General features: G+C 40.9%; 1 protein-coding gene across 2 annotated transcripts in view; it reads right to left on the reverse strand.

Moving 5' to 3' along the window:
- lrba (LPS responsive beige-like anchor protein) overlaps positions 1–24,693 on the reverse strand; it is a 661,684-nt gene that overhangs the window by 9,448 nt on the left and 627,543 nt on the right. For both annotated transcript variants that reach the window (XM_055646656.1, XM_055646666.1), the window contains 2 exons: positions 8,446–8,547; positions 6,330–6,526 (listed from right to left, as the gene is read on the reverse strand). In XM_055646656.1, coding sequence (XP_055502631.1) covers positions 6,330–6,526; positions 8,446–8,547 — 299 coding nt within the window. The remainder of the gene's footprint in view (positions 1–6,329; positions 6,527–8,445; positions 8,548–24,693) is intronic.

Consider the following 24,693-nt stretch of genomic DNA (forward strand, 5'->3'; position numbering starts at 1 on the left):
GCGAGTATGCCCACCCAAGAACAATTTTGACTATACTGAGGAAGTACCTAATTAGCTCTAAAACACCTTGGGATATCACAACCACAGGAAACATGCTATAAAATTGATATACAGGATTTCTCTTCATTTCACAAACCGTGATCATAAAATAGTTTACCCCACTACCTAGGAGGTAAAAAAAAAAAATTATGTCCCTCCAACCATCTGCCTTTAACTAGATTCAATAGAGCGCTGAAATGAAGTTGCATATTAAGAAAAGTTACCAGATAAAATAATTTTTTAAAAAAGGCTATTCAAAACATTTTGCAACACACAACCTGTTCATGGGACTGAGGTTTAACACAAAAATAACTGCAGGCATTTTTTACTATAAGTGCCAGTAAATTTTAGGATTTCTGTATGCATTTAGAAGTCACCGACTGAACTCCACCATTAATTTTCTGACTGTCCACAGCTGCTGGACATCCTGTGGAATCTAACAACTCAGATTCAATGTCAATAATGCAGGGGAATCTGCTTTCAGATCCTGCTAGTCCACTTTTTTCCCCCCAATGGCGAGTGTGGGGTAACACGGAAAATCATAAGACCTCTCTTTCAAAACTGAATTATTGCTATTGTGTTCTATGGATTGAATCACAGCCCAAAGGTACCACAAGCTGCCAGCCACTTGTGGCTCAGTTCCTCTCGGACTTCTGCACAAGTGCTGTGAAATGCAAATGTCTGAGAGGTCAGAAGTTGCTGCATCCCACTGCCAAGCTGCTGTTAGTCTCCTTCGAGTCCAGCAGCAGAAGAGCGATATACTGACAAACCAGCCCTCTGTGAGGGGAAGGCTGTCAGATAAATGGAAGCACCAACTCTGTGGAACATGGTTCATGTAGACAAGTGTTCAACTTAATTAATGTTTTTGACTATGTTGGTTTTTTTAATCTGATTTACCTAACTGTTAACATTTTAAATTATTTTTGCATTTTAAAAAGTTCAAACACTTCATATACTTCAGACTGATGAAGGCCAACGTGCCAAAAGCCTTCTTCATCACAATAACTACCCGCAATGCCACTTTCAGAGAACTGTATGTAAATCTCTCTTATCGAAATACTCCCCAGGCCCCTGCTCTTGTTGTGAAAGCCCCGTCTTGCTTTGACTTCTCAAAATGCAAAACCTTAAACTTATCCAAATTTAGGAGATTGAGAGGGGATCTTATAGAAACTTACAAAATTCTTAAGGGGTTGGACAGGCTAGATGCAGGAAGATTGTTCCCGATGTTAGGGAAGTCCAGGACAAGGGGTCACAGCTTAAGGATAAGGGGGAAATCCTTTAAAACCGAGACGAGAAGAACTTTTTTCACACAGAGAGTGGTGAATCTCTGGAACTCTCTGCCACAGAGGGTAGTTGAGGCCAGTTCATTGGCTATATTTAAGAGGGAGTTAGATGTGGCCCTTGTGGCTAAGGGGATTAGGGGGTATGGAGAGAAGGCAGGTACGGGATACTGAGTTGGATGATCAGCCATGATCATATTGAATGGCGGTGCAGGCTCGAAGGGCCGAATGGCCTACTCCTGCACCTAATTTCTATGTTTCTATGTTTCTAAACTCCATTAGTAATTCCTTCGCCCACTTGCCCAGCTGATCAAGATGGTACTGTAATTCTCGATCACCATCTTCAATCTCTACTATGCCACCTATTTAAATGCTTTCTGCAAAATTACTACTGCCTTGTACATTCTCATGCAAATCGTTGATATAAATGACAAACAGCAATTTCCTCAGCACCAATCCCTGAGGCACAGTACTGGTCACAGGCCTCTGTAAAAACCCTTTCACCACTACGCTTTACTTCCTACCATGAATCCAATTCCATATCCAGTTAGCAACAAAATGTAGCAGTAACTCAGCGGGTCAGGCAGCATCTCTGGAGAAAAGGAATAGGTGACATTTCGGGCCATTTGATGAAGGGTCTTGACTCGAAATGCCAACTATTCCTTTCTACAGATATGCTGCCTGACCCGCTGAGTTACTCCAGCATTTTGTGTCTATCTTCGGTGTAAACCAGCATCTACAGTTCCTTCTTACAATTCTGTATTCAGTTAGCTAGCTCTCATTGGATTCTATGCATTCTAACCTTCCAGAGCAGCCTATCACGCGGAACCTTGTTGAATGGCTTGCTGATATCTGTCTATGGCCCTGCCCTCATCAACCTTCTTGGTTACTTCTTCAAAAAACTCAATTAAAATCATGAGACATGATATCCCACACGCAACACAATGTTACCCCTAATCTACCCTTGTCTTTCCAAAGGCATACATACAATATCCCTCAGAATCCTCTCCAGTAACCATCCTGCCACTGATGCTTGGTTTACACATCTATGGTTCCTGGGCAGGGCCGGATTTAGATGAAGAGAGGCCCTAGGCTATTTCACTTGTGAGGCCCCTCCCAATCCCCCATCCGCACGACGAGAGGAAGATGAAAGAGTCCACCAGATTGACACCGATGTGCAGCCAAGTATGGCCAATGAGATAAGGGCTGGAAAACTGCGCTTTTTATTTATTGCCAATGCTAGTGTCGAGTTATCGGCTTAAAACACTATTATTCTGAAATGGAGGGCAAGGACAATTACTGGTGTTGTTTAGAGACTACAGTGCGTTGTGACAGCATATGTAAGAAAGGCCTACGACAGTGCCAAAAATATTATACATCAGGCCCGTATGAAGCTTTTCAAAAAGGGGGGTGGCATGGCAGGATTACAAAAAATGTATGTGAAATAAGTACACGCAGCGCATATCACAAGCGCGAAGCTCAAAGACCCTTGTGGCCGGGGTCCAGGCCGCAGAGAGACAGCGTCATTTTGCGCTGCTACTGCGTCACCGGCTTCCCCCAACTGCGCAGGCGTGGATTGGTCGCAATTTTTCCCCCCAAAATTTCCAGTGCTCCAATTTTTTTTTTTCTCAGGATTTTTTTTTTACTCTGGGGGACAAAAAAAAAACCCTTGGCCGGAGGCCCCCTATATTTTGAAGCCCTAGGCTTCAGCCTATAGGTAAATCCGGCCCTGCCAAAGCCCCCCTAGATCTCAAGGCCCTAAGCTTAAGCTTGTGAAGCTTATACGTAAATCCGGCCCTGTTCTTGGGTTTTTCTTTGCAGGTCTTCTTAGAGTCAGAGTGACACAGTGTGGAAACAGGCCCTTCGGCCCAACTCGCCAACAATGTCCCAGCTACACTAGTCCCACTTGCCTGTGCTTGCTCCATAATAGAGGCACGACAATAGCCACTCTCCAGTCTTCTGGCAGCTTATGTAGGTCTAATGATCAATCATGCATCTCAGCCAGGACTCCTTCAATTTATTTTCTGGCTTCCCACCGTGTCTTTGGGTATAACTAATCAGGCTTGGGAGATTTATCTACCTTCATATTTATTAGGACGTCCAGCACCTCCTCGACTGTAATACAGACTGTCCTCATGACATTGCCATTAACTTTCCAAAGTTCACTGGTCTTCATGTCTTTCTCCACGGTAAAAACAGGGTATAAATATTCATCAACTTTGCCAATCTCCCGGGGCTCCACGAATTGAAAATCGCTTTGGCTTCTGAGGTGCCCTATTCTCTCTCTAGTTACCCTTTTGTCCTTAATATACATAAAATCTCTTAGGATTCCCCTGACGATCATCTGCCAGAGCAATCTCATGCCCTTTTCTTGCCCTCCTTGTTTCTTTCTTAAGTATTCCCCTCAATGCCCTATACTCCTCAATTATACATCATTATCAACGTTTTGTTAACAAATATGAGAAGGACAGGAATCAAACTTGAAGAGATCAAGATTTTTGCTTTTTAAAATTTGTCAGGAACGTTGTCCAGGCTAAGTAACAAAGTGGGAATGTTTTCAGCAGTACTGATCCCAACTGCCTATACCTGACCCACGACTCCTTTTTCCTGACCAGAGACTTAATATCTCTCATCATCCGAGGTTCCTTACTCCAAGCTATCTTGCCCTTCAATCTAACGGGAACATGCATACCCGGAACTCTCACTATAACACTTTTAAAAAGCATCCCACTTTCCAGACCACCCTATGCCCGCAAACAACCTACTATCAACTTTTGAAAGCTCCAATTTTCTACTTTTTTTGTGTGTGTTTAGTTCCATTTTCAATTGTTGTTAAAATGTTTCTGAAAGAAACAATAAAAGGCTTTGACACCGCGATAGGGAGCAAAGCCAGAGGCAGGGTCTAGCCAACTATCAAAGACTTTCAGGAAAGTGTATGAATGAAGCTTGTTCTGGCCTGCATATGCCTCCCTCTTAAATCAAAGTTAAATAATTTGTCATCTCATTGCCGGACTCCAAGATAGTCTGCACCAGGAACAATGGACTACTGCATAAGGCAAGAGGAAAACATAGTGCATTGCAGATTTTTCTCCTGTTGGTTCCAGTTTATATCCCAGTTTATCAAGTCAAGTCAAGTTTATTCATCACATACACATACGAGATGTGCAGTGAAATAAAAAGTGGCAATGCTCGCGGACTTTGTGCAAAAAGACAAACAAACAAACAACCAAACAAACTACAAACAGAATCACATATTCTTTTACATATTAAAAATTGTGGGCGGAAGGAAAAACGTTCAGTAAAGTTAGTCCCTGGTGAGATAGGAGTTTACAGTCCGAATGGCCTCTGGGAAGAAACTCCTTCTCAACCTCTCCGTTCTCACAGCATGGCAACGGAGGCGTTTGCCTGACCGTAGCAGCTGGAACAGTCTGTTGCAGGGGTCGAAGGGGTCTCCCATGATTTTATTGGCTCTGGAGTTGCACCTCCTGATGTATAGTTCCTGCAGGGGGGCGAGTGAAGTTCCCATAGTGCGTCCGGCCGAACGCACTACTCTCTGCAGAGCCTTCTTGCCCTGGGCAGAGCAATTCCCAAACCAGATGGTAATATTTCCGGACAAGATGCTTTCCACAGCCGCTGAGTAGAAGCACTGGAGGATCCTCGGAGACACTCTGAATTTCCTCAATTGCCTGAGGTGGTAAAGGCGCTGCCTTGCCTTACTCACGAGTGCTGAGGCGTGTGATGCCCATGTCATATCCTCAGAGATGTGGACTCCCAGATATTTAAAACAGTTCACCCTATCCACAGGATCCCCATTTATCCTCAATGGAGTGTACGTCCTCGGATGATGTGCCCTCCTAAAGTCCATGATCAGCTCCTTCGTTTTTTTGATGTTCAAGAGGAGGCTGTTGTCCTGGCACCAGAGTGCTAGATCAGCCACCTCCTCCCGGTAGGCCTTCTCATCGTTGTCTGAGATCAGGCCCACCACCACAGTGTCATCAGCAAACTTAATTATTGAGTTGGAGCTGAACCTAGCCACACAGTCATGTGTGTACAGGGAGTACAATAGGGGGCTGAGGACGCAACCCTGGGGCGATCCTGTGCTCAGGGTGAGGGACTTCGATGTATTCCCTCCCATCTTGACTACCTGGGGCCTGGCGGTGAGAAAGTCCAGGGCCCAGGCACACAGGGGGGTGTTGAGCCCTAATTCCAGTAGCTTCTCGGCCAATCTGGTGGGGACTATCGTGTTGAAGGCTGAACTGAAGTCCATGAACAGCATCCATATATAGTTATATAACTAGCATAATGGGTGCTGTACTTTTGTATTGGTGTTACTAACCAAGCAATTTAAAGTCACAAGTTCAAATCCTAATGTGGGGCCATCAATTGTTTTTGATAACCTTGCAATCAAATACAGACAAGACCCAGACACAGTTAATCCTGCAATTTGTCCTGATAAACATATTGTGATCAATGCCTTCATTGGATAAACTGTCTTATTAGCCTGGTTGAAGTTTGCCTTTAGTTGAATCCAATGCTCTGTACTCCTTCACTATTATATCTGAGTATGTCTAGTTCCACCTGTAAGATAAACACATCAGAGACTCTCAAGTGCTAGGGGAGGAGGGAGGGCGTACAAGGAAGAATTAAAGTTTGGTTTGGTCCTGGGAATTATCAAAATTGATGGGAGGTTCCATGATTTCAAGTTTCATTGCTCTTTAGATTAAACAAAGCCAAGCCAACCTCAGTGATAACCACCATCCTGGCCTCATATCCATCTTGGTCAACCATGGACAAATCTAAATTCTTCCGCGTCTAATACTGCCTGAAGAAAGCATCAAAAAGGATTAGCGTAAGCAATTAAAGGTAGACAAAAATGCTGGAGAAACTCAGCAGGTGAGGCAGCATCTGTGGAGCAAAGGAAATAGGTAACGCTTCAGGTCGAAACCCTTCTTCAGAGTTCTTCCAGCATCTGCAGTTCTTTCTTAAGCGTAAGCAATTAATATTGGTTACCTTTGCCGAATCCTCAGTCTCCATCTTGGACAACAGCTTTCCATTTGCACTGAAGACACAAAATTGGCCCTTTTCAAAATAAATGACGCAATGGCCTTCAGAGGACAACTGGATTAATCGAGGATGCAAGCAGTTTTCGGGGCTCTCAAGGGCCTTCAGCAAGTCGCCATTCATTGTATGGATTAGGCATGGACCCTCTATCAATTCAGAAGAAAATAAGCATTTTAGAGATTTTCCAGAGCAATATATCCAACATCTCCAATATCTCAATCTATAAAGCACATTCAAATTACTTATTGATTACTAAACACAAGGCAACCAATTGGCTCATTAGTGCATACCGGTTGACCGCAATCCCATCAGCAACATTCCACTCTCCTTATTTCCTTGTCCCCTTGCAATTTATTCTCCTTCCCATGCTCATCCATTCCTCTTTGGTTTGCCACTTACTTACGCTGAGGGGCAATTAGCAGTATCGCATTAAGTAACCAGCACAACTTTGATGTGTGGAAGAAAAAGGAGCACTTAGGGGAGTCCCACACAGTCCCAGGAAGAATGTGCAAACTCCACACAAACAGCAACCAAGATTAGGATCAAACCAATGTTCTCGACTTGCACGGCAACAGCAGCAGCAGCAGCAGCACTAATTGTACTGCCCTATTAACCAGTTAATATACTATTAACTCTTGGATTCCACTGCCATTGTGCACATTGCTGTTTATTAACCCAATATGAATTATGCCACCTCTTGAATTGTCTTTTCAAAAAGAACATATACTTAATCCGTATATTTTTAAATCTAATACGAACAGCTCACACTTTGATTTACAAGATAGTTATGTTCAAATGTATGTTACTATATAGCCAGAGTCTACTTGTGTTGGTCTGGTCTGCATGACACAGGTTGAATCTCCAAGTCTGACCTAATGATCATCCTTTTGGACACAATGACAGATTTTGAAAAAGTTACACAATTAATTAGAACTTTGTTTGGGTCAGACATCTGGTAATTCTTTTATAAAAACATTTTTTAAAACCTCTGGGAAAAGGTAATAAAATTTTTCTGGAGCAAATCAGCAGTAGGTAGAGTTCATTAAAAAAAGGTTTCTGTTTTCACAGGAAATCACAAGCAGTGCAGGGATTTGGTATATCCAGGAGTGCAAATCAGGGCATTCAGACCGAGCAACTATTTCTTTATTTTTTTGCTCAGTGACACAAAACAGGACCAGCATAATTTGAACCCTGTGTATTAAATGACTTCTAAGTTTTACCTTCTTTGACATTTCACTTGACGTATTATTTACATGCTTCATCTTCTAAAACCTATATTGTCCCTTTTTTTGTCTGAGCCAATACATAGGACAACTAATTCTACGAGTGACCCATCGTGCAAGGCATTTCTTTCTAGACTGCCCAGCCACAACTTTTTTTGGATAGCCACATGGATCAAGTGTACAGAATTTACAGTGCTCAGCCTAGTCGATCCAAGCGAGAAGTTATGCTTTAAACTGTTATGCTTTAAGTTATGCTCCAATTCTCCTGTTTTCTGCCTGCACCTCCCAGACATTGAGGGGTAATTTCTTTAGCTGGAGGGTGGTGTACCTTACAGAAAAGAGCCCAAGGCAAATCATCCTTTCCACATCAGTATATCTCCAGCTTATCTGGTGAGTCTTGTTTGTATCTTGGGAAATTCAGGAGAAACTTAATTACTCAAAGAATGACTAGATTGTGAAATGCGCTAGAAACAGTGGTTAATGTAAACGGTATAGTTGAAACTGGATAAATGCGTAATAAAATGATATATAGAAAGGTTTTTACATTTTGATGTATATCTCCCAATCTATTTATAATGTTATTTGTCAGAGATTTCCTCCAGACCCCCATATTTCCCTCATGTTAGATTGCCACAATGGCTGCCGTCTACCCGTTCAAATGTCACGTGCCATTCCATAACCAATCTGCTGATATGCATGATAAAATTGCATTAAAATAGGAACCAGGGAATTTTTACTTTCAGGAGGAAGATTCTTTGTTCTCTGCGCCTTATATGATAAACATTTGCACTTTGCAATAAAACATTACAGTTCAGTACTCAACATTCTCTACCCATACCTACCTTTAGAACCGCTGATAACTAGACCGAGCTCTGCACATACTGCGGCACAGCTAATCTCAAAGTCGTGTCCCGTTAGGATAGCCCGAGGAGCAGCGTATTCAGCTGAAAAATAAGATTAGTAGTCATTCAGTTTAATATAACGGACTTTAATAATGTGGGATGTGATGCTTATGGACTGGCACCATTTAGCATTTAATGCAGTATTCTCAATTAAGTTTGTTTTTGTTTTAACTCTGCCTTTACGAGAATGTAGAGCCGTAATAGATTGCATTTTAAATTCTGACCACTCAGATGCAGTGCACATTCAGCATTTTTCTGTTATTATTTAAGTTGCTCCAGGAAATTACTCCTGCAAAATTGTTGGAATCATAATAACAAGGCAAGAAGTGTACTTCGTTGGTAAAGTATACTTAATATTTCTTGTTCCTCTCAGTTCATTAATACATCATAATGCTTCATGAGACTAAGTTCTCTCTTTGCCAATCATATACTGTCAATTTGTTCATGGGTGCCCATATTTAATTACTCCATTCATTTAAAAAAAATCAAACAATGAGTATTTTATTTTAGAAGAAAAGGAAAAGTAACTTTCTGAAAGCAAGCAATTCAATCAAATGATTTGTGCATCCAAGCTTAAAATATCTGAAGAAGGGTTTCGGCTCGAAACGTTGCCTATTTCCTTCGCTCCATAGATGCTGCTGCACCCGCTGAGTTTCTCCAGCTTTATTGTGTACCCAAGCTTAAAATATATTTGGTTTACATTGTTGCATTCCTGAAGACGTCATGTTTCAATATCAAAAGTATGCTGTGTTATTCCCCGTTAATTCATAAGCCCAATCAAAGCTCAGACAAAAATATACGAAATGAAAAAATACTTCCATAAGGATTCTAAGATTTTTCATGCAGAGGCCTTGCTATCAAAACTTTGCAGTACTGAGCCACCCCACATCCTTGGCAGCTCAATGCTCAAAGCGTATTACAGCGTAATAATGAACCTCTTAGCTAGAGCAGGTGCGAAAGATTGGTTGAATGGTATTAGATTTTAGTGAACGCCACTGTGAGGGACAAATACTGGAAATGGAAGAACGTAGAATTAATGGGCTGTTCTTGATAAGAAATGTTGTCAATAACTAATTAAATACCAGTTTTTGATATTGGGGTTTGTGGGATGTCGTTTCCCCTGATTCAAAGATCTGCGCATCCAGCTACAACCCAAACTTGCTGCTGGATTCAATAATGCTGGGATGTTCTATTTTTACTGGTATTCCTGGCTGCCTGCCTTGGAAAATCTTGCACATTTCTTTGGGGCAGCCTTAGCATCCATTAAATGGATAGAAAAGCAGCAGCAAACCACAAGTAAAACAAGTATGTTCTGAGAATTATTTACACTGGATAATAAAATACCTGCATCTTACTCCAGCTGAATGTCAATAAGTTATTTCTGACCCGCAACATAATTCTAAATAGTGATCTGCAGACTTACATTGAAAATTATACATTTACCCATATCACAATCAAATGTACACACAGATTGGTATTTAAGTTTCCCATCATCTATGTTTGTTTAGGTTTTATAGCAATTTGATTATATAAAGGTCAGAGGGAAAAAAACATATAATTAATGGTTAGAGGCCACAAGCAAATATAAAGCTATTTTATACTTTTCTAATTCAATGAAAAGGAAAGTATATTATAAATAATTTAATTGAAATCACTGGCACACTGTTTCAAGAAGCACACCAAGAAAGAGCGTTGAAGGAAGAGATCAGACTCAAGTTTATTAGTACAACCTTGAACTTTGTATGAATTGCATGTACTTTCTCAACGCTGATGGAATATAGTTTATCTTGTTACAAGGAAAAAAACATGCTACACAGTGTATATTTAACAGTGTCAGAAATAGTTAGCCCTGTGTAAAAACAGGATCAATTTGTCATTTCAATTCTTACACATCCAGATGCTGATCTATACGCGAGTGCAGCATATTTTAGTAGTTTTCCCACTGACAATAAATTTTAATGTTCAATAGCAGTGGCTCAAATGTGCAAACTTTTACCCGCACTTCTCTAGCTTTGAGACAACGACCTTGGTACTACTTGGAACAATCATGTTTGTTACAGAATGATAGAGGTTAAGACCTTTTTTTTTTAATAACAATAGAAAAAGTAAATAGGCTACCATTGGTGTTATAATCAGGAAATGACCCACAAACAACTTGAATGAGCGAATCAAACATACAACACAGAAGGAGGTTGTACAACCCATCGGTCCCTTGCTGACCAGCTCTCTGAAGGAGTTAGCCACGCAAAACATTCCTCTCGCCTTTCAAACTTTATTGTCTTGTAGTAACCAATACATTTTAAATATTTTTACATTAGTCATGTAACTGTTATACTTGAAATGAGATGAAGCTGCTCTATTTACCGAACAAAATATACTGACCAAAAGTTAGGTTTTACACTCCAAGTACACTCCAAGCCAGAATCATCTACATAAGAGGCAAGTCCAACTCGAAAACTTGAGCAACTAATTTAAGTGCAGTGCTGCGCGTTTTTCCATTGGCAGAAATACCACATTGGGGAATGCTAAATGATCTAAGTCCTGTATACCATCTCTGAAGTTCTCCCTGTGCTGCGTCCAAAATGTAACTCTCAAACCATTTAGTGGAAGAGGTTATCTGATCAGCATCATTTCATTGGAATTTTTGGCACATTAACCAATGTACACTGGTTGCCATGTTTCTGATATTACAATAATTGCTACATAGTTGGCGGTAAAGTGCTTACATTATGTGGAGGTTGCGAAGGGTGCAACATAAATCCAAGTACAGTACTTTGTTCTATGACATTATTACTTTCAGAATCAAGATCTTATACTTATCAATTAATCTATTGTGAACAGCATTTGTAACAAATTAAGCACTGGAATGATGGGTAAAATTACTTTTAAAGTACCTATTTAAGAAAGAACTGCAGATGCTGGAAAAATCGAAGGTAGACAAAAATGCTGGAGAAACTCAGCGGGTGAGGCAGCATCTATGGAGCGAAGGAATAGGTGACGTTTCGGGTCGAGACCCGAAATGTCACCTATTCCTTTGCTCCATAGATGCTGCCTCACCCGCTGAGTTTCTCCAGCATTTTTGTCTACCTTAAAAGTACCTGTGGCACTTAGCTAACAATATTACCAAAGTCGTAGAATCACAATTGTGCAGCACAGAAAGAAGCTTTTCTACCCAACTTGTCCATATTGACGATGATGTCTATTTACACGTCCCATTTGCCTGCATTTGACTCTTATCCTCTCCCATCCATGTACCGGTTTAATGATTATTAAATATTGTTACTGTAATTGGGTCAACTTCTTCCTCCAACAGTTCATTCCATATACCCACCACCCATCGTGTGAAAAAAGTTGCCCTTCAGGTTCTTATTAAATCTTACCCCTCCCACCTTAAATCTATGTCCTATGGTTAATGATTACCTATGTTGGGTAAAATACTCGTTCACCCTGTCTATGCCCCTCGTGATTTTAAGATCGCCCTACCCTGCTCAATTTCCCCCCACATCCAAGGCCCTCAAGACCTGGCAATATCCTCATAGATCATCTATGCATTCTTACCAGTTTAAGGACATCTTTCCCATATTAGGGTGATCAAAGCTGAACACAATACTCCATGTACAGTCTCACTAGTGTCTTGAACAACTGTAACATAATTTTCCCACTTCTATACTCAATTACCTGACTGATGAAACATCAGCCCTTACCTAGACACAAAGTGCTGGAGTAAGTCAGCGGGTCAGGCAACATCTCTGGAGAAAATGTATGGGTGATCTTTCAGACCTTTCAGTCCGAGGAAGGTTCCTGACCCGAAACATCACCCATCCTTTTTCTCCAGAGATGCTGCCTGACCCGCTCAGTTACTCCAGCACTTTGTGTCTATCTTTGGCATAAGCCAGCATCTGCAGTTCCTTGTTTCTGCATAAGCCTTTAGCCACCCGTTGCCCAAATGATGCATTTTCCTTCCAATGATATTTTTTGACCATTACATCAGACTCTGAAAGGAGAATTATCTTTAACAGCTCAGCCTTTGAAAAGATGCAGCATTCACCTCAAGAACATCCCCTGGTTTAAATGGTATTCAGCTAGTAAACTTGGCTGCAGGCGGGCAGAGCATCCAACCTACCAACATTGGCTGGGTTATCATCCTCCACAAGAATATCAACAAGTAGCTTCCTCATTAGTATTTCCTCAGCTGTCAGAACCAAAGGCAAAATTAAGATGCCCAAATTTTTGTTTATAGTCAAGTGGAATTTAACTGACATTTCTTAACGGCGATATTCACAACATCAAGATTTTAGAATTAAGTGCATTTTTTAAATTTGTCTGGTTAATATTTTCAAACAATGAATCTTATCTGAGTATTACCAGAACTTTGCAACATCAAGAGGAATGAATTTAGGGTATGAATTGAGTTTTTTTTTCATTCAACATCCATGAGAGAACTCAGAACTGCAGCCGCACAGGTCATTTGAGACGTCCAGAATGAAAATGTTGGCTCTGTTCCCAAGTTTTTCAATTTTAATGTAAAGGCATATGAGAGAAACCTTTCCTTGCTTTGATATATCCAGCTGTTGCTCTTATTTTTAATGAGTTGATAGTATGCTAGCTGACAACCACCAAGGAATCGTAGCAAAATTCATGGCTTAAAACTTTGGTGAGGATAATAATGTGAGTCCAAAACATTTTATCTGGCACAATATCCAAGTCGACAAGCGAAGGCATGGATTTTTTTATCTTCAAATCTCTGCTCCCATTAAAAACTAAAATAACACTGCACAAAAGTCTTGAATATATAGTTCTCCACTCCACAGGAAACACCCTGCAGTGTGTCAGCTATCCTACAATGTAACAGAAACCATTCAAAAGAAATGACAGAAAAGCTGCAAAGGCTCACTTCCTCTCTTGCTAATGACAAATCTCAATATGCTTACATTGGCCAAAATTTTAAATGGGGCAAAGTTCATTTGTGTAATGATGCATTGCACAAAACAGAAGCTTTTATTGATAACCTCTTTCAAACTTAGGAAATCTACAAATGACAGAAATTAAATACTTGATTCTCGATCAGTTGGAAGCAATCAGAAGTCCACCACAGGTTGTCATTTTTACTTGCTTGGTACCAGCGCTCGAAGATGATATAAATAATCTCCTGGAAAAGTGCACGAGTGTGCTGAGAATGTGAGAATATGCACTTACATGCTGAAGGAACAAATGAAGTCATACTTCATCATACTCAACCATCTTTTTGATGGCATAAAAATTAAAATAACTCTTGGTTTCCCAGCTGACAAAAAGCATGCTAAGTAATCCAATACAATTCAAGAAAACTATAGGAGAAATAGATTGTTTCTTAAATTAATAGGGAAATGTGTAAAGTTTAGTCTATTTGAAACAAAACATTATATCAAAAGCTAATTACGTTTCTTCTCAAATTTAAGTGCAATTTTAAAATGTTCATAGATGACAAAATTGTTATAAAAATTACCCATAGAAACACAGTCATGATTTAGATGTGGCATCACACTCACTTTATGTCCAATTTAACACAGTACGAGACACAAATGAATCTGCAGGTCACAGCAATGAATCCTAGTTTCTTAGCGTTAATCACAGCATTTTAAATTTATGTGTTGCAGCCTAAGGGTGAAATGTGTAGTCAATTGTCCCATTAACCAAAAAGATAAATAAAATTGATGAATTGTTCTTTTGCTTAACTAGTGTGCACATGGTACATATTAAGGCCGTACACAGTTAACATCTGAATACAATCCATTTTATTATTCCTGCTAGCAAACTTGGTAGAGGGATGTAAAGTAGTAACTGCAGAGAAGCAACTTCTTGAAGTCTATTTTGTTTTTAAACGCCTTAATCTATATTCTAGTTTTATTCCCTTGAATTATAAACCATAAAATGCTCCTTCCATAAATGTTATGTTTCTTTCCCCAAGGTACTTCCTGAATAATGTTCTATTCTGTTGACACCGTGGAAACATGATGCTGGTACAACAATAGTGCAGAGATCATCTTGAGGAGCATGAACCAGTGTCTGTGGCAATATAGGAAAAAAACGGATAAAATGGATATTATTTTAAGACAAATTCAAATGAAAAGCTACACACAACATTTTGACTTGTGCGTTCACTTAAAAGAAAGCTTGCCCAGCTGTGTACATTTTAAAGGTCTTGGCAAACAAACCTGTTCCAGATTGTAGATGCACAATTAATTAGAAAACTCAAGAAAGTATAAATGTATGCAGATTGATTTCAAACATAGCGTTTCATTACATAATTCAATCACAACTTGGCCAATTTCCACCGTGTGACATAACAAACAGCACCATCAGGTGGCACTCTTTCTTGCATGCTATCAACACGCATTCATCATTGATTGGCATTCAGCTGGATAACCACAAATGGGAGAGGTGACAAATTCTTTATTCTGGATTGATTCAAAACAGGAAATTTTACTCAATCTCCAAGAACGATGGCAAAGTTTGATAGTTTATGATAGTTTGTTTAGTTAGTCTTGTTAGCAATAACGCCACACACAAGGAAGTGTTGTACTTCCATTTCCACTTCTTGCTGAACGGGAACACCAGGCTGGAACTATAATTGGTCATGATGGTATAATAGGTCATCAGGGTAAAAGACTGTGTGTATTCACCCCATCTATTCCCCGCATGAACCCATACATTTCTATAAGATCACCCTCAGCCTCCTGCGTTCCAAGTTATGAAGCCCTAGCCTGCCCAGACCCTCCATATGGCTCAGTCCCTCAAGTCCTGGCAGCATTCCTTAGAAAACCTTAGAACGATTACAGCTGTGTTTATACATAGTCCCCCTTTTCAGGGCACCATATTGTTTTGGACACATGGCTTCACAGGTGTTTGTAATTGCTCAGGTTTGTTTAATTGCCTCCTTAATGCAGGTATAAGAGAGCTCTCAGCACCTAGTCTTCCTCCAGTCTTTCCATCACCTTTGGAAACTTTTATTGCTGTTTATCACCATGAGGAACAAAGTTGAGCCAATGAAAGTTAAAGAAGCCATTATGAGACTGAGAAACATGAATACAACTATTACAGACATCAGCCAAACCTTGGGCTTATCAAAATTAACTGTTTGGAATTTCATTTTGAAGAAAGAGAGCACTGGTGAGCTTACTAATTGCAAAGGGACTGGCAGGCCAAGGAAGACCTCCACAGATGATGACAGATGAATTCTCTCTATAATAAAGAAAAATCCCCAAACACGTGTCCGACAGATCAGAAACACTCTTCAGGAGTCGGTGGATTTGGTGTGGATTTGTCAATGACCACAGTCTGCAGAAGACTTCATGAACAGAAATACAGAGGCTACACTGCAAGATGCAAACCACTGGTTAGTCGCAAAAATAGGATGGCCAGGTTACAGTTTGCCAAGATGTACTTAAAAGAACAACCACAGTTCTGGAAAAAGGTCTTGTGGACAGATGTGACGAAGATTAACTTATAACAGAATCTTGGCAAGAGCAAAGTATGGAGTAGAGAAGGAACGGCACAAGATCCAAAGCTTAGACCACCAGGGGGCGCTGGGGAGATGGCAGCCCTGCCTGCAGTCTGTTCGTTTTTTTTTTCTTTTTCAGAATCAGAATGTCATTTATTTGTCAATTAAACATAGGTTGAAACAAAATTACGTTACTGCAGTCATAACAATGAAAAAAAACACAAAAAACACACAATTCCACACAAAACATCCATCACAGTGAATTTCCAAACACCTCCTCACTGTGATGAAAGGCAAAAGTCTTATCTCTTCCCTGTTCTCTGTTCTTTATTCTTCTCCCGCAGTCAAGCAGTTGCATCGAGCTGATCGAGGATCTTGATGTTAGAGCCCCTGGCAGGCGATGGTAAGTCCCGCGGCCGTTTAAGCCGCGCCGGGCGTTGTAAGGCCCCGCTGCGGGTCGATTTAAACCCCTCGATGCGGGCGGGCGAAGTTTGCTGTTGCAGGAGCTCCCACCAGGGACCCGCGAGCTCCCGATGTTACCATCCACAGGGCCTGCAGCCAAAGCCTCCAAAGCTCCGAAGTCGGGTCGCAGCCGCGCGCCACCACAGCGGACTTAACATCGGAGCGGATCCCTTGCCTGGGATCGCTCCCACCGCGACCACTGTGGACTTACCATCTAGGTCTCGCAGTCTCGGGAGAGGCTAGTCGGGAGCTCCAACGGCGCGGAAGGCTCCACCATCCCCGATGCGAGGTTCGATCGCCGGGCGAGGGGGAGCTGACATTCCCCCAATGTGGGAGCAGATCGCCTCGATGCGGAGGGCCCAAACGCCGCTACAGGAGTCAAGACCGTCCCGTCAACGGAGGGCTCAAGGCCCACGACCGAGGAATAACATAAGGAAGGACTTGAACTTTATTTCACCTTCCATCACAATGAGGAATGTGTAGGAGTCACTGTGGTGGATGTTCATGTTAAAATGTGTTTTTGAGTGATTTGTTGCTTTTAATTGTATGACTGATCTGGCCAATGAAATTCCTCATATATTGCAAAATATACTTGCCGAATAAAGTGTGATTCTGATCTGTGAAACACAGTATTGGAGGTGTCATGGCCTGGGCATGTATGGCTGCTGAAGGTACTTGGGTCACTTATCTTCATTGATGATACAACTGCTGATAATAGTAATATAATGAATTCTGAAGTGTAAAGACACATCGTATCTGCTCAAGTTCAAACAAATGCCTCAAAACTCATTGGCCAGAGGTTCATTTTACAGCAAGACAATGATCGCAAACATACTGTTAAAGCAACAAAGGAGTTTTTCAAAGATTAAAAAATGGTCAATTATTGAGTGTCTGTCAATCACCCGATCTGAACCCAATTGAGCATGCCTTTTATATGCTGAAGAGAAACCTGAAGGAGACTAGCCCCCAAAACAAGCATAAGCTAAAGATGGCTGCAATACAGGCCTGGTAGAGCATCACAAGAGAAGACACCCAGCGACTGGTGATGTCCATGAATCACAGACTTCAAGCAGTCATTGCATGCAAAGGATTTGCAGCAAAATACGAAACATGACAACTTTTATTTGCATGACATTGCTGTGTCCCAAACATTATGGTGGCCTGAAATGGGGGGGGGGGGGGGGCTATGTATAAGCACTGCTGTAATTTCTACATGGTGAAACCAAAATGGATAAAGATGGCCCTTATTAAAATCTGACACTAGCACTGTAACTACATGTAATTTTTTTCTATTACAAATCTCAAATTGTGGAGTACAGAGGCAAATAAATAAACGATGGGTCTTTATTGAGGGCACTGCATACATAGTTACATCAATAGATAGATAGACAATAGGTGCAGGAGGAGGCCATTTGGCCCTTCGAGCCAGCACCGCCATTCAATGCCATCATGGCTGATCATCCACAATCAGTACCTCGTTCCAGCCTTCTCCCCATATCCCTTGATTCCGCTAGCCCTACGAGCTCTATCTAACTGTCTTTTGAATGCATCCAGTGAATCGGCACTCCACAGCCTTCTGAGGCGGAGAATTCCACAAATTCACAACTCTGTGTGTGAAAACGTTTTTCCTCATCTCAGTTCTAAATGGCCTACCCCTTATTCTGAAACTGTGGCCCCTGGTTCTGGACTCCCCCAAAATAGGGAACATGTTTTCTGCATCTAGCGTGTCCAAACCCTTAATAATTTTATATTTTTCTATAAGATATCCTCTCATCCTTCTAAATTCCATTGGCTGCATTCTTTCATGACGGTCCCGCCATCCTGGAAATTAACCTTGTGAACCTACGCTGCAGTCCCTCAATAGCGAGAATGTCCTTCCTCAAATTAGGAGACCAAAACTGCACACATTACTCCAGGTGTGGTCTCACCAGGGCCTTGTACAATTGCAGAAGGACCTCCTTGCTCCTAAACTCAACTCCTCTCGTTATCAAGGCCAACATACTATTAGCTTTCTTCACTGCCTGTTGTACCTGCATGCTTACTTTCAGTGACTGGTATACTAGGACACCCAGGTCTCATTGCACTTACCCTTTTCCTAACCTGACACCAATCAGATAATAATCTTCCTTCCCGTTCTTGCTACCAAAGTGGATAACGTCACATTTATCCACATTATACTGCATCTGCTATGCTTCTGCCCTCTCACCCAACCTGTCGAAATCACACTGCATCCTCATAGCATCCTCCTCACAGTTCACACTGCCACTCAGCTTTGTGTCATCTGCAAATTTGCTCATGTTACTTTTAATTCCCTCAACTAAAACATTAATGTATATTGTAAAAAGCTGTGGTCCCAGCACTGAGCCTTGCGGTACCCCAGTAGTTACTGCCTGCCATTCTGAAAGGTACCCGTTAATCACTACTCTTTGTTTCCTGTCTGCCAACCAATTTTCCATCCATGTCAATACCCTACCCCCAATATCATGTGCACTAATTTTGCCCACTAATGTCCTGTGTGGGATCTTATCAAAGGTTTTCTGAAAGTCCAGGCACACTACATCCACTGGTTCTCCGTTGTCCATTTTACTTGTTACTAGTGTCCTCAAAACATAGAAACATAGAAAATAGGTGCAGGAGTAGGCCATTCGGCCCTTCGAGCCTACACCGCCATTCGATATGATCATGGCTGATCATCCAACTCGGTATCCCATCCCTGCCTTCTCTCCATACCCCCTGATCCCTTTAGCCACAAGGGCCACATCTAACTTCCTCTTAAATATAGCCAATGAACTGGCCTCAACTACCTTATGTGGCAGAGAATTCCACAGATTCACCACTCTCTGTGTAAAAAATGATTTTCTCATCTCGGTCCTAAAAGACTTCCCTCTTACCCTTAAACTGTGACCCCTAGTTCTGGACTTCCCCAACATCGGGAATAATCTTCCTGCATCTAGCCTGTCCAACCCCTTACGAATTTTGTAAGTTTCTATAAGATCCCCCCTCAGTCTTCTGAATTCCAGCGTGTACAAGCCGAGTCTATCCAGTCTTTCTTTATATGAAAGTCCTGCCATCCCAGGAATCAGTCTGGTGAACCTTCTCTGTACTCCCTTCTATGGCAAGAATGTCTTTCCTCAGATTAGGAGACCAAAACTGTACGCAATACTCCAGGTGTGGTCTCACCAAGACCCTGTACAACTGCAGTAGAACCTCCCTGCTCTTATACTCAAATCCTTTTGCTATGAATGCTAACATACCATTTGCTTTCTTCACTGCCTGCTGCACCTGCATTCCTACTTTCAATGACTGGTGTACCATGACACCCAGGTCTCGTTGCATCTCTCCTTTTCCTAATCGGCCACCATTCAGATAATAGTCTACTTTCCTGTTTTTGCCACCAAAGTGGATAACCTCACATTTATCCACATTATACTGCATCTGCCATGCATTTGCCCACTCACCCAAACTATCCAAGGCACCTTGCAGCCTCCTAGCATCCTCCTCACAGCTAACACTGCCCCCCAGCTTCGTGTCATCCGCAAACTTGGAGATGTTGCATTCAATTCCCTCATCCAGATCATTAATATATATTGTAAATAGCTGGGGTCCCAGCACTGAGCCTTGCGGTACCCCACTAGTCACTACCTGCCATTCTGAAAAGGACCCGTTTACTCCTACTCTTTGCTTCCTGTCTGCCAGCCAGTTCTCTATCCACATCAATACTGAACCCCCAATACCATGTGCTTTAAGTTTCTAATAATCTCTTATGTGGGACCTTGTCGAAAGCCTTCTGAAAGTCCAGATATAACACATCCACTGGTTCTCCCTTATCCACTCTACTAGTTACATCCTCGAAAAATTCTATAAGATTCGTCAGGCATGATTTACCTTTCAGAAATCCATGCTGACTTTGTCCAATGAATTCACCACTTTCCAAATGTGCTGCTATCCCATCTTTAATAACTGACTCCAGAATTTTCCCCACCACCAATGTTAGACTAGCTGGTCTGTAATTCCCCGTTTTCTCTCTCCCTCCCTTTTTAAAAAATGGGGTTACATTAGCTACTCAGGAACTACTCCAGAATCTAAAGAGTTTTGAAAAATTATCACTAATGCATCCACTATTTCTGCGGCTACTTCCTTAAGAACTCTGGGATGCAACTTATCTGGCCCTGGGGATTTATCGGCCTTTAATCCATTCAATTTACCTAATACCACTTCCCGGCTAACCTGGATTTCACTCAGTTCCTCCATCTCATTTAACCCCCGGTCCCTTGCTATTTCCGGCAGATTATTTATGTCTTCCTTAGTGAAGCCAGAACCAAAGTAGTTATTCAATTGGTCTGCCATGTCCTTGTTCCCCATGATCAATTCGCCTGTTTCTGACTGCAAGGGACCTACATTTGTTTTAACTAATCTTTTCCTCTTCACAAAAGAAGGATAAACTACATTTATATTATTTATTATCCAGTGGAAACAGCATAGGAGGCTGGACAGGTACCTCCACTGGCAAGGTGACATTGGAATAAAGTGACTTTGCACCGCATCACAACAACACAAATAGATGGCCTGATAGCAAGGACACTAGGGTATTATTTTCATTGGTCAGAAATGTTTTTTGCTCGCTAGCTATGAGTTTTTTCACTAATTTTTGGTGTTCATATTTTCCCTACTTTCAGGAACAGCCTGCAGATGGAAAATTAAAAGTTGCAATTTGACTTTTTAATAATTGCTATGTAGTAATAATTGCAACTGGAACTCAGAGAAACAACCTGGAATGTTGATATTTTAGACTATTTATGCCTCAAAATATTGCACAATTCCTTCAAGTAATTTCTCAATTCAATCCAACCATGAGCATTGTATTTATTATGAAAATTGTGTGGAGATCGTGTTTATTTAAAAGAATAAAAGTTAAAAATCTCCTCTGTTAAACAAGCTCTTGGAGTGGAATATAGTTTTAGCCTTTAAAAAAAAATCTGTACAATGTAATGTTGTTTAATGAGAAACACTGCCACTCTCTTTGGTGCGTTAGTTTACTGGTTGTTTGAACTAAGGATAAGCATTTTTTTGAAAGTACAATATATTTTAGTGTAAATATGAAACATCTTGACTGCAGTTACAGAAGTAAGCAAGGGTGGATTTATATGCCCATAGCTGAAGGCTGAGAGGATTACTGGGCAGTCAAGATTGCTTCTGTTAACCCAAGGGGACAATAGTTTGCCTTACAGCCTGTAAACTACCATCAGCATTGGTTTTATTACACCCTTATATTAACTTTAAAAACAGGAAATGTTTTCACTCATTTTGTGCAGTTTATAGCTTGTGCTTTGCAACATAAGTAGGCAGCAGACTCTGTTCTGTTGTTCTAGGATTTTGTCTGCAGATGTCAATTAATGGCCAGTAGTGAAAACATATTCCAGTGAAAGCTTTACAGGTAGCCATTTTTACTGTTTCTAATACACATATGAAGTACACCCAAAGTATATACAGCATATTTATCAGTTAGCAGGCTTTAATGTCCTCAGATTTCTTGATGATTATGCCAATTATTTCTTAACTTCATGAGCACACTTGTCTCTTATTTTGCGTCCTCCTCTATCTATTTCACTTAAGGTAAGCAGCCATCCCTGGAAAATCTCCGCTTGCAACTTTCTAAAGTTTACAAGAATCTGCACAAAAATGACTGCCTGTAAAATATTGCCCCCAGGACAAGAACTTGCGCTTACTAATAACAAGACTACCAATTCAACAGCCACTTGCACTGCAGAAATAAAGAATCGGTGTATTTTTTAAGAAATAATTGCACTGTACAACTGTCATTGATTGAACCTACATTAGCTGATGAAACCTTTAGCTGTTGAAATAAATCAATTCGGACATCAAGGAGAAAGAGTGGGTTTATGAAGAATCATTTGTGCCATGGGCTATTGAGTATAGACATGGATAGATAGTGCAATTGAATGCGTGGCGAGGGAGATGCTGGGGCCGAGGGATTCCTAAGGCATTGGGACTGGTTCTACACAGTTGGATTTGTACACGTCAGGCAGGTTGCATTTGCTAGGGTTGTGATCGATATCTGCACGGGTAGCTTTGCATATGGTTTTTACAAATTTAAATAATTTTAACAAGAGGATGAGCATCTGACCCAAGGTTCAGAAGAGAGAAAAGCAGAGCTGGAAATGTAAGCTATTAAACCTTTATGAAACTCATTATTCATTAGTATTCTAGACTCATTATTGAATTCTACAGCTTCAGTCTTCAGCTTGGTCTATATCAGTCATCCATTTGAGATATTAGCTCAACTTATTTTTGTTTCCTTTCTGGGAGTGGGATTCATGCCCAGCCTGTTCTGCAAGGCATGTTCACTGGCTCTGCATTTTGCAACACCCACTTTTATTCATCTATGCACTTTTGTTGAGGTTCGCTTTCTCTAACTTCTAACAATCTTTGACCAGATACTTGTATTTATAGTTTATCCCAGTTTCATCCCATCAGAAACATTCCCCTCCCTCACCCTCTCTGCACCTTTCCAAGCTTCTATTTTCAGTTCTCATGAAGTGTCTCTGTCCTGAAGCATTGATTCCTTTTCACTTCTCATAGACATGCCTTGGCATGTAGAGTATTTCTAGCTTTCTTCATTTTTTGTTTTAAACTAATTGGAGAGTTTGAAAAATGAGAAAAACAAAGATTAGAAAATTGACAAAGGCTATGAGTTGTATTTAATGGACAAATTTGTATTTGTTTATTTATTTATTTAGATCGGGAATTCTTTAGCAAGTCCAGCATTTATTGTCCAAGGAGCAAAGTGAATAAAACACTTCAGTTGGGGGCACGGATGGATATATAGAAGTATGATGTTTCAGTAACCATATCATTGCAGCCTGGTTAAACTTCAGTGACAGCTTACTACTTTAATTCGTTGAAAGCAGTAGTATATTAAAAAAAAAACTACCTGGAAAAGCACAAACTAACAGCATGGATTTGTTAGGCAGATGACTAGCATTTTTTTGAGGCGGAATCAAGGCTAGTCAATGAGGTCAGTGTACCATAATGTCCCATATGGCAGGTTTAGGGATATAGTGAAAGCCAATAGGATACAGAGAAGAGTGGCAAACTGGATCTAAAATTGGCTCAGTTATGAAGAGCAATGATGGCTGATGGGCATTTTTGTGATTGGAAGGCTGCTGTCAGTGGGCTTCCAAGGGACTCAGTCCTTTGCTCTTGTCTACTACGTAAATATAAGAGTATGGTAAAGATGGAGATACAATCATTTACTGTGGGAGAGACAATTGAAATATATATAGTGGAGCCTGGATAGCGGAACCCGAAACGTCACCCATCGATTTTCTCCAGAGATGTTGCTTGACCCGCTAAGTTACTCTCGCACTTTGTGTCTATCCAGTGGCATTAGGATATTTTTCTTGAATACAGGTTGGTAAAGGTTTGGAATCTCAAAGGGTGGAAAAGGTAGAAACCCTCACCTTAATTAAATAGTAGAAAGCTTTGTATTTGAAGGGCTGTGACCTGCAGGTTTATGAGCTGATGCTAGAAAGGAGGGTTAATGTTTATAGAATGGACCAAATGGCCTTGTGCATTGTATGATAAGATTCTATATGTGCCAGCACAGTACTTTTGGAATTCTGCTCAATCTGAAATGGCTTCATTTTGTACAATCGACCAGAGCTTGTTGATGTGCATCTTCATCCACAATGATGTCTGTATTCATCCCACTAATATGCTTACCCAAGTATAGACAGCTGTTCCCAGCTCCTGCAACCATGGTCTTCAGAACCTCAGAGGCTCCTACAGTACAACAAGGAACCTTCACCCTGAAAGCCTGCTATATTTAAGAGGGAGTTAGATGTGGCCCTTGTGGCTAAAGGGATCAGGGGGTATGGAGAGAAGGCAGATACGGGATACTGAGTTGGATGATCAGCCATGATTATATTGAATAGCGGTGCAGGCTCGAAGGGCCGAATGGCCTACTCCTGCACCTATTTTCGATGTTTCTAACAGTTGCTAATGCCCTGCCTCCAGGTTTGGTAAAAGTTAGAACTGCAAGGGATTTTTAAAGGTTTGGTGATCCCTGAAAAAAAATATGGTGAATCCCAGCATGTTATTGTTTTTCTACTGAACGACAATAGGAATCCAATGGTGTAGCAAACCAACCATTATATAGCAAATTGGTCAGTAATTCCAGAACCACTGTGTTTGATTTAATTCCATTTAAACAGGCAAATGCTGTT

The sequence above is a fragment of the Leucoraja erinacea genome, chromosome 1 (genome assembly GCF_028641065.1).
Source record: "Leucoraja erinacea ecotype New England chromosome 1, Leri_hhj_1, whole genome shotgun sequence".
Taxonomy (NCBI): domain Eukaryota; kingdom Metazoa; phylum Chordata; class Chondrichthyes; order Rajiformes; family Rajidae; genus Leucoraja; species Leucoraja erinaceus.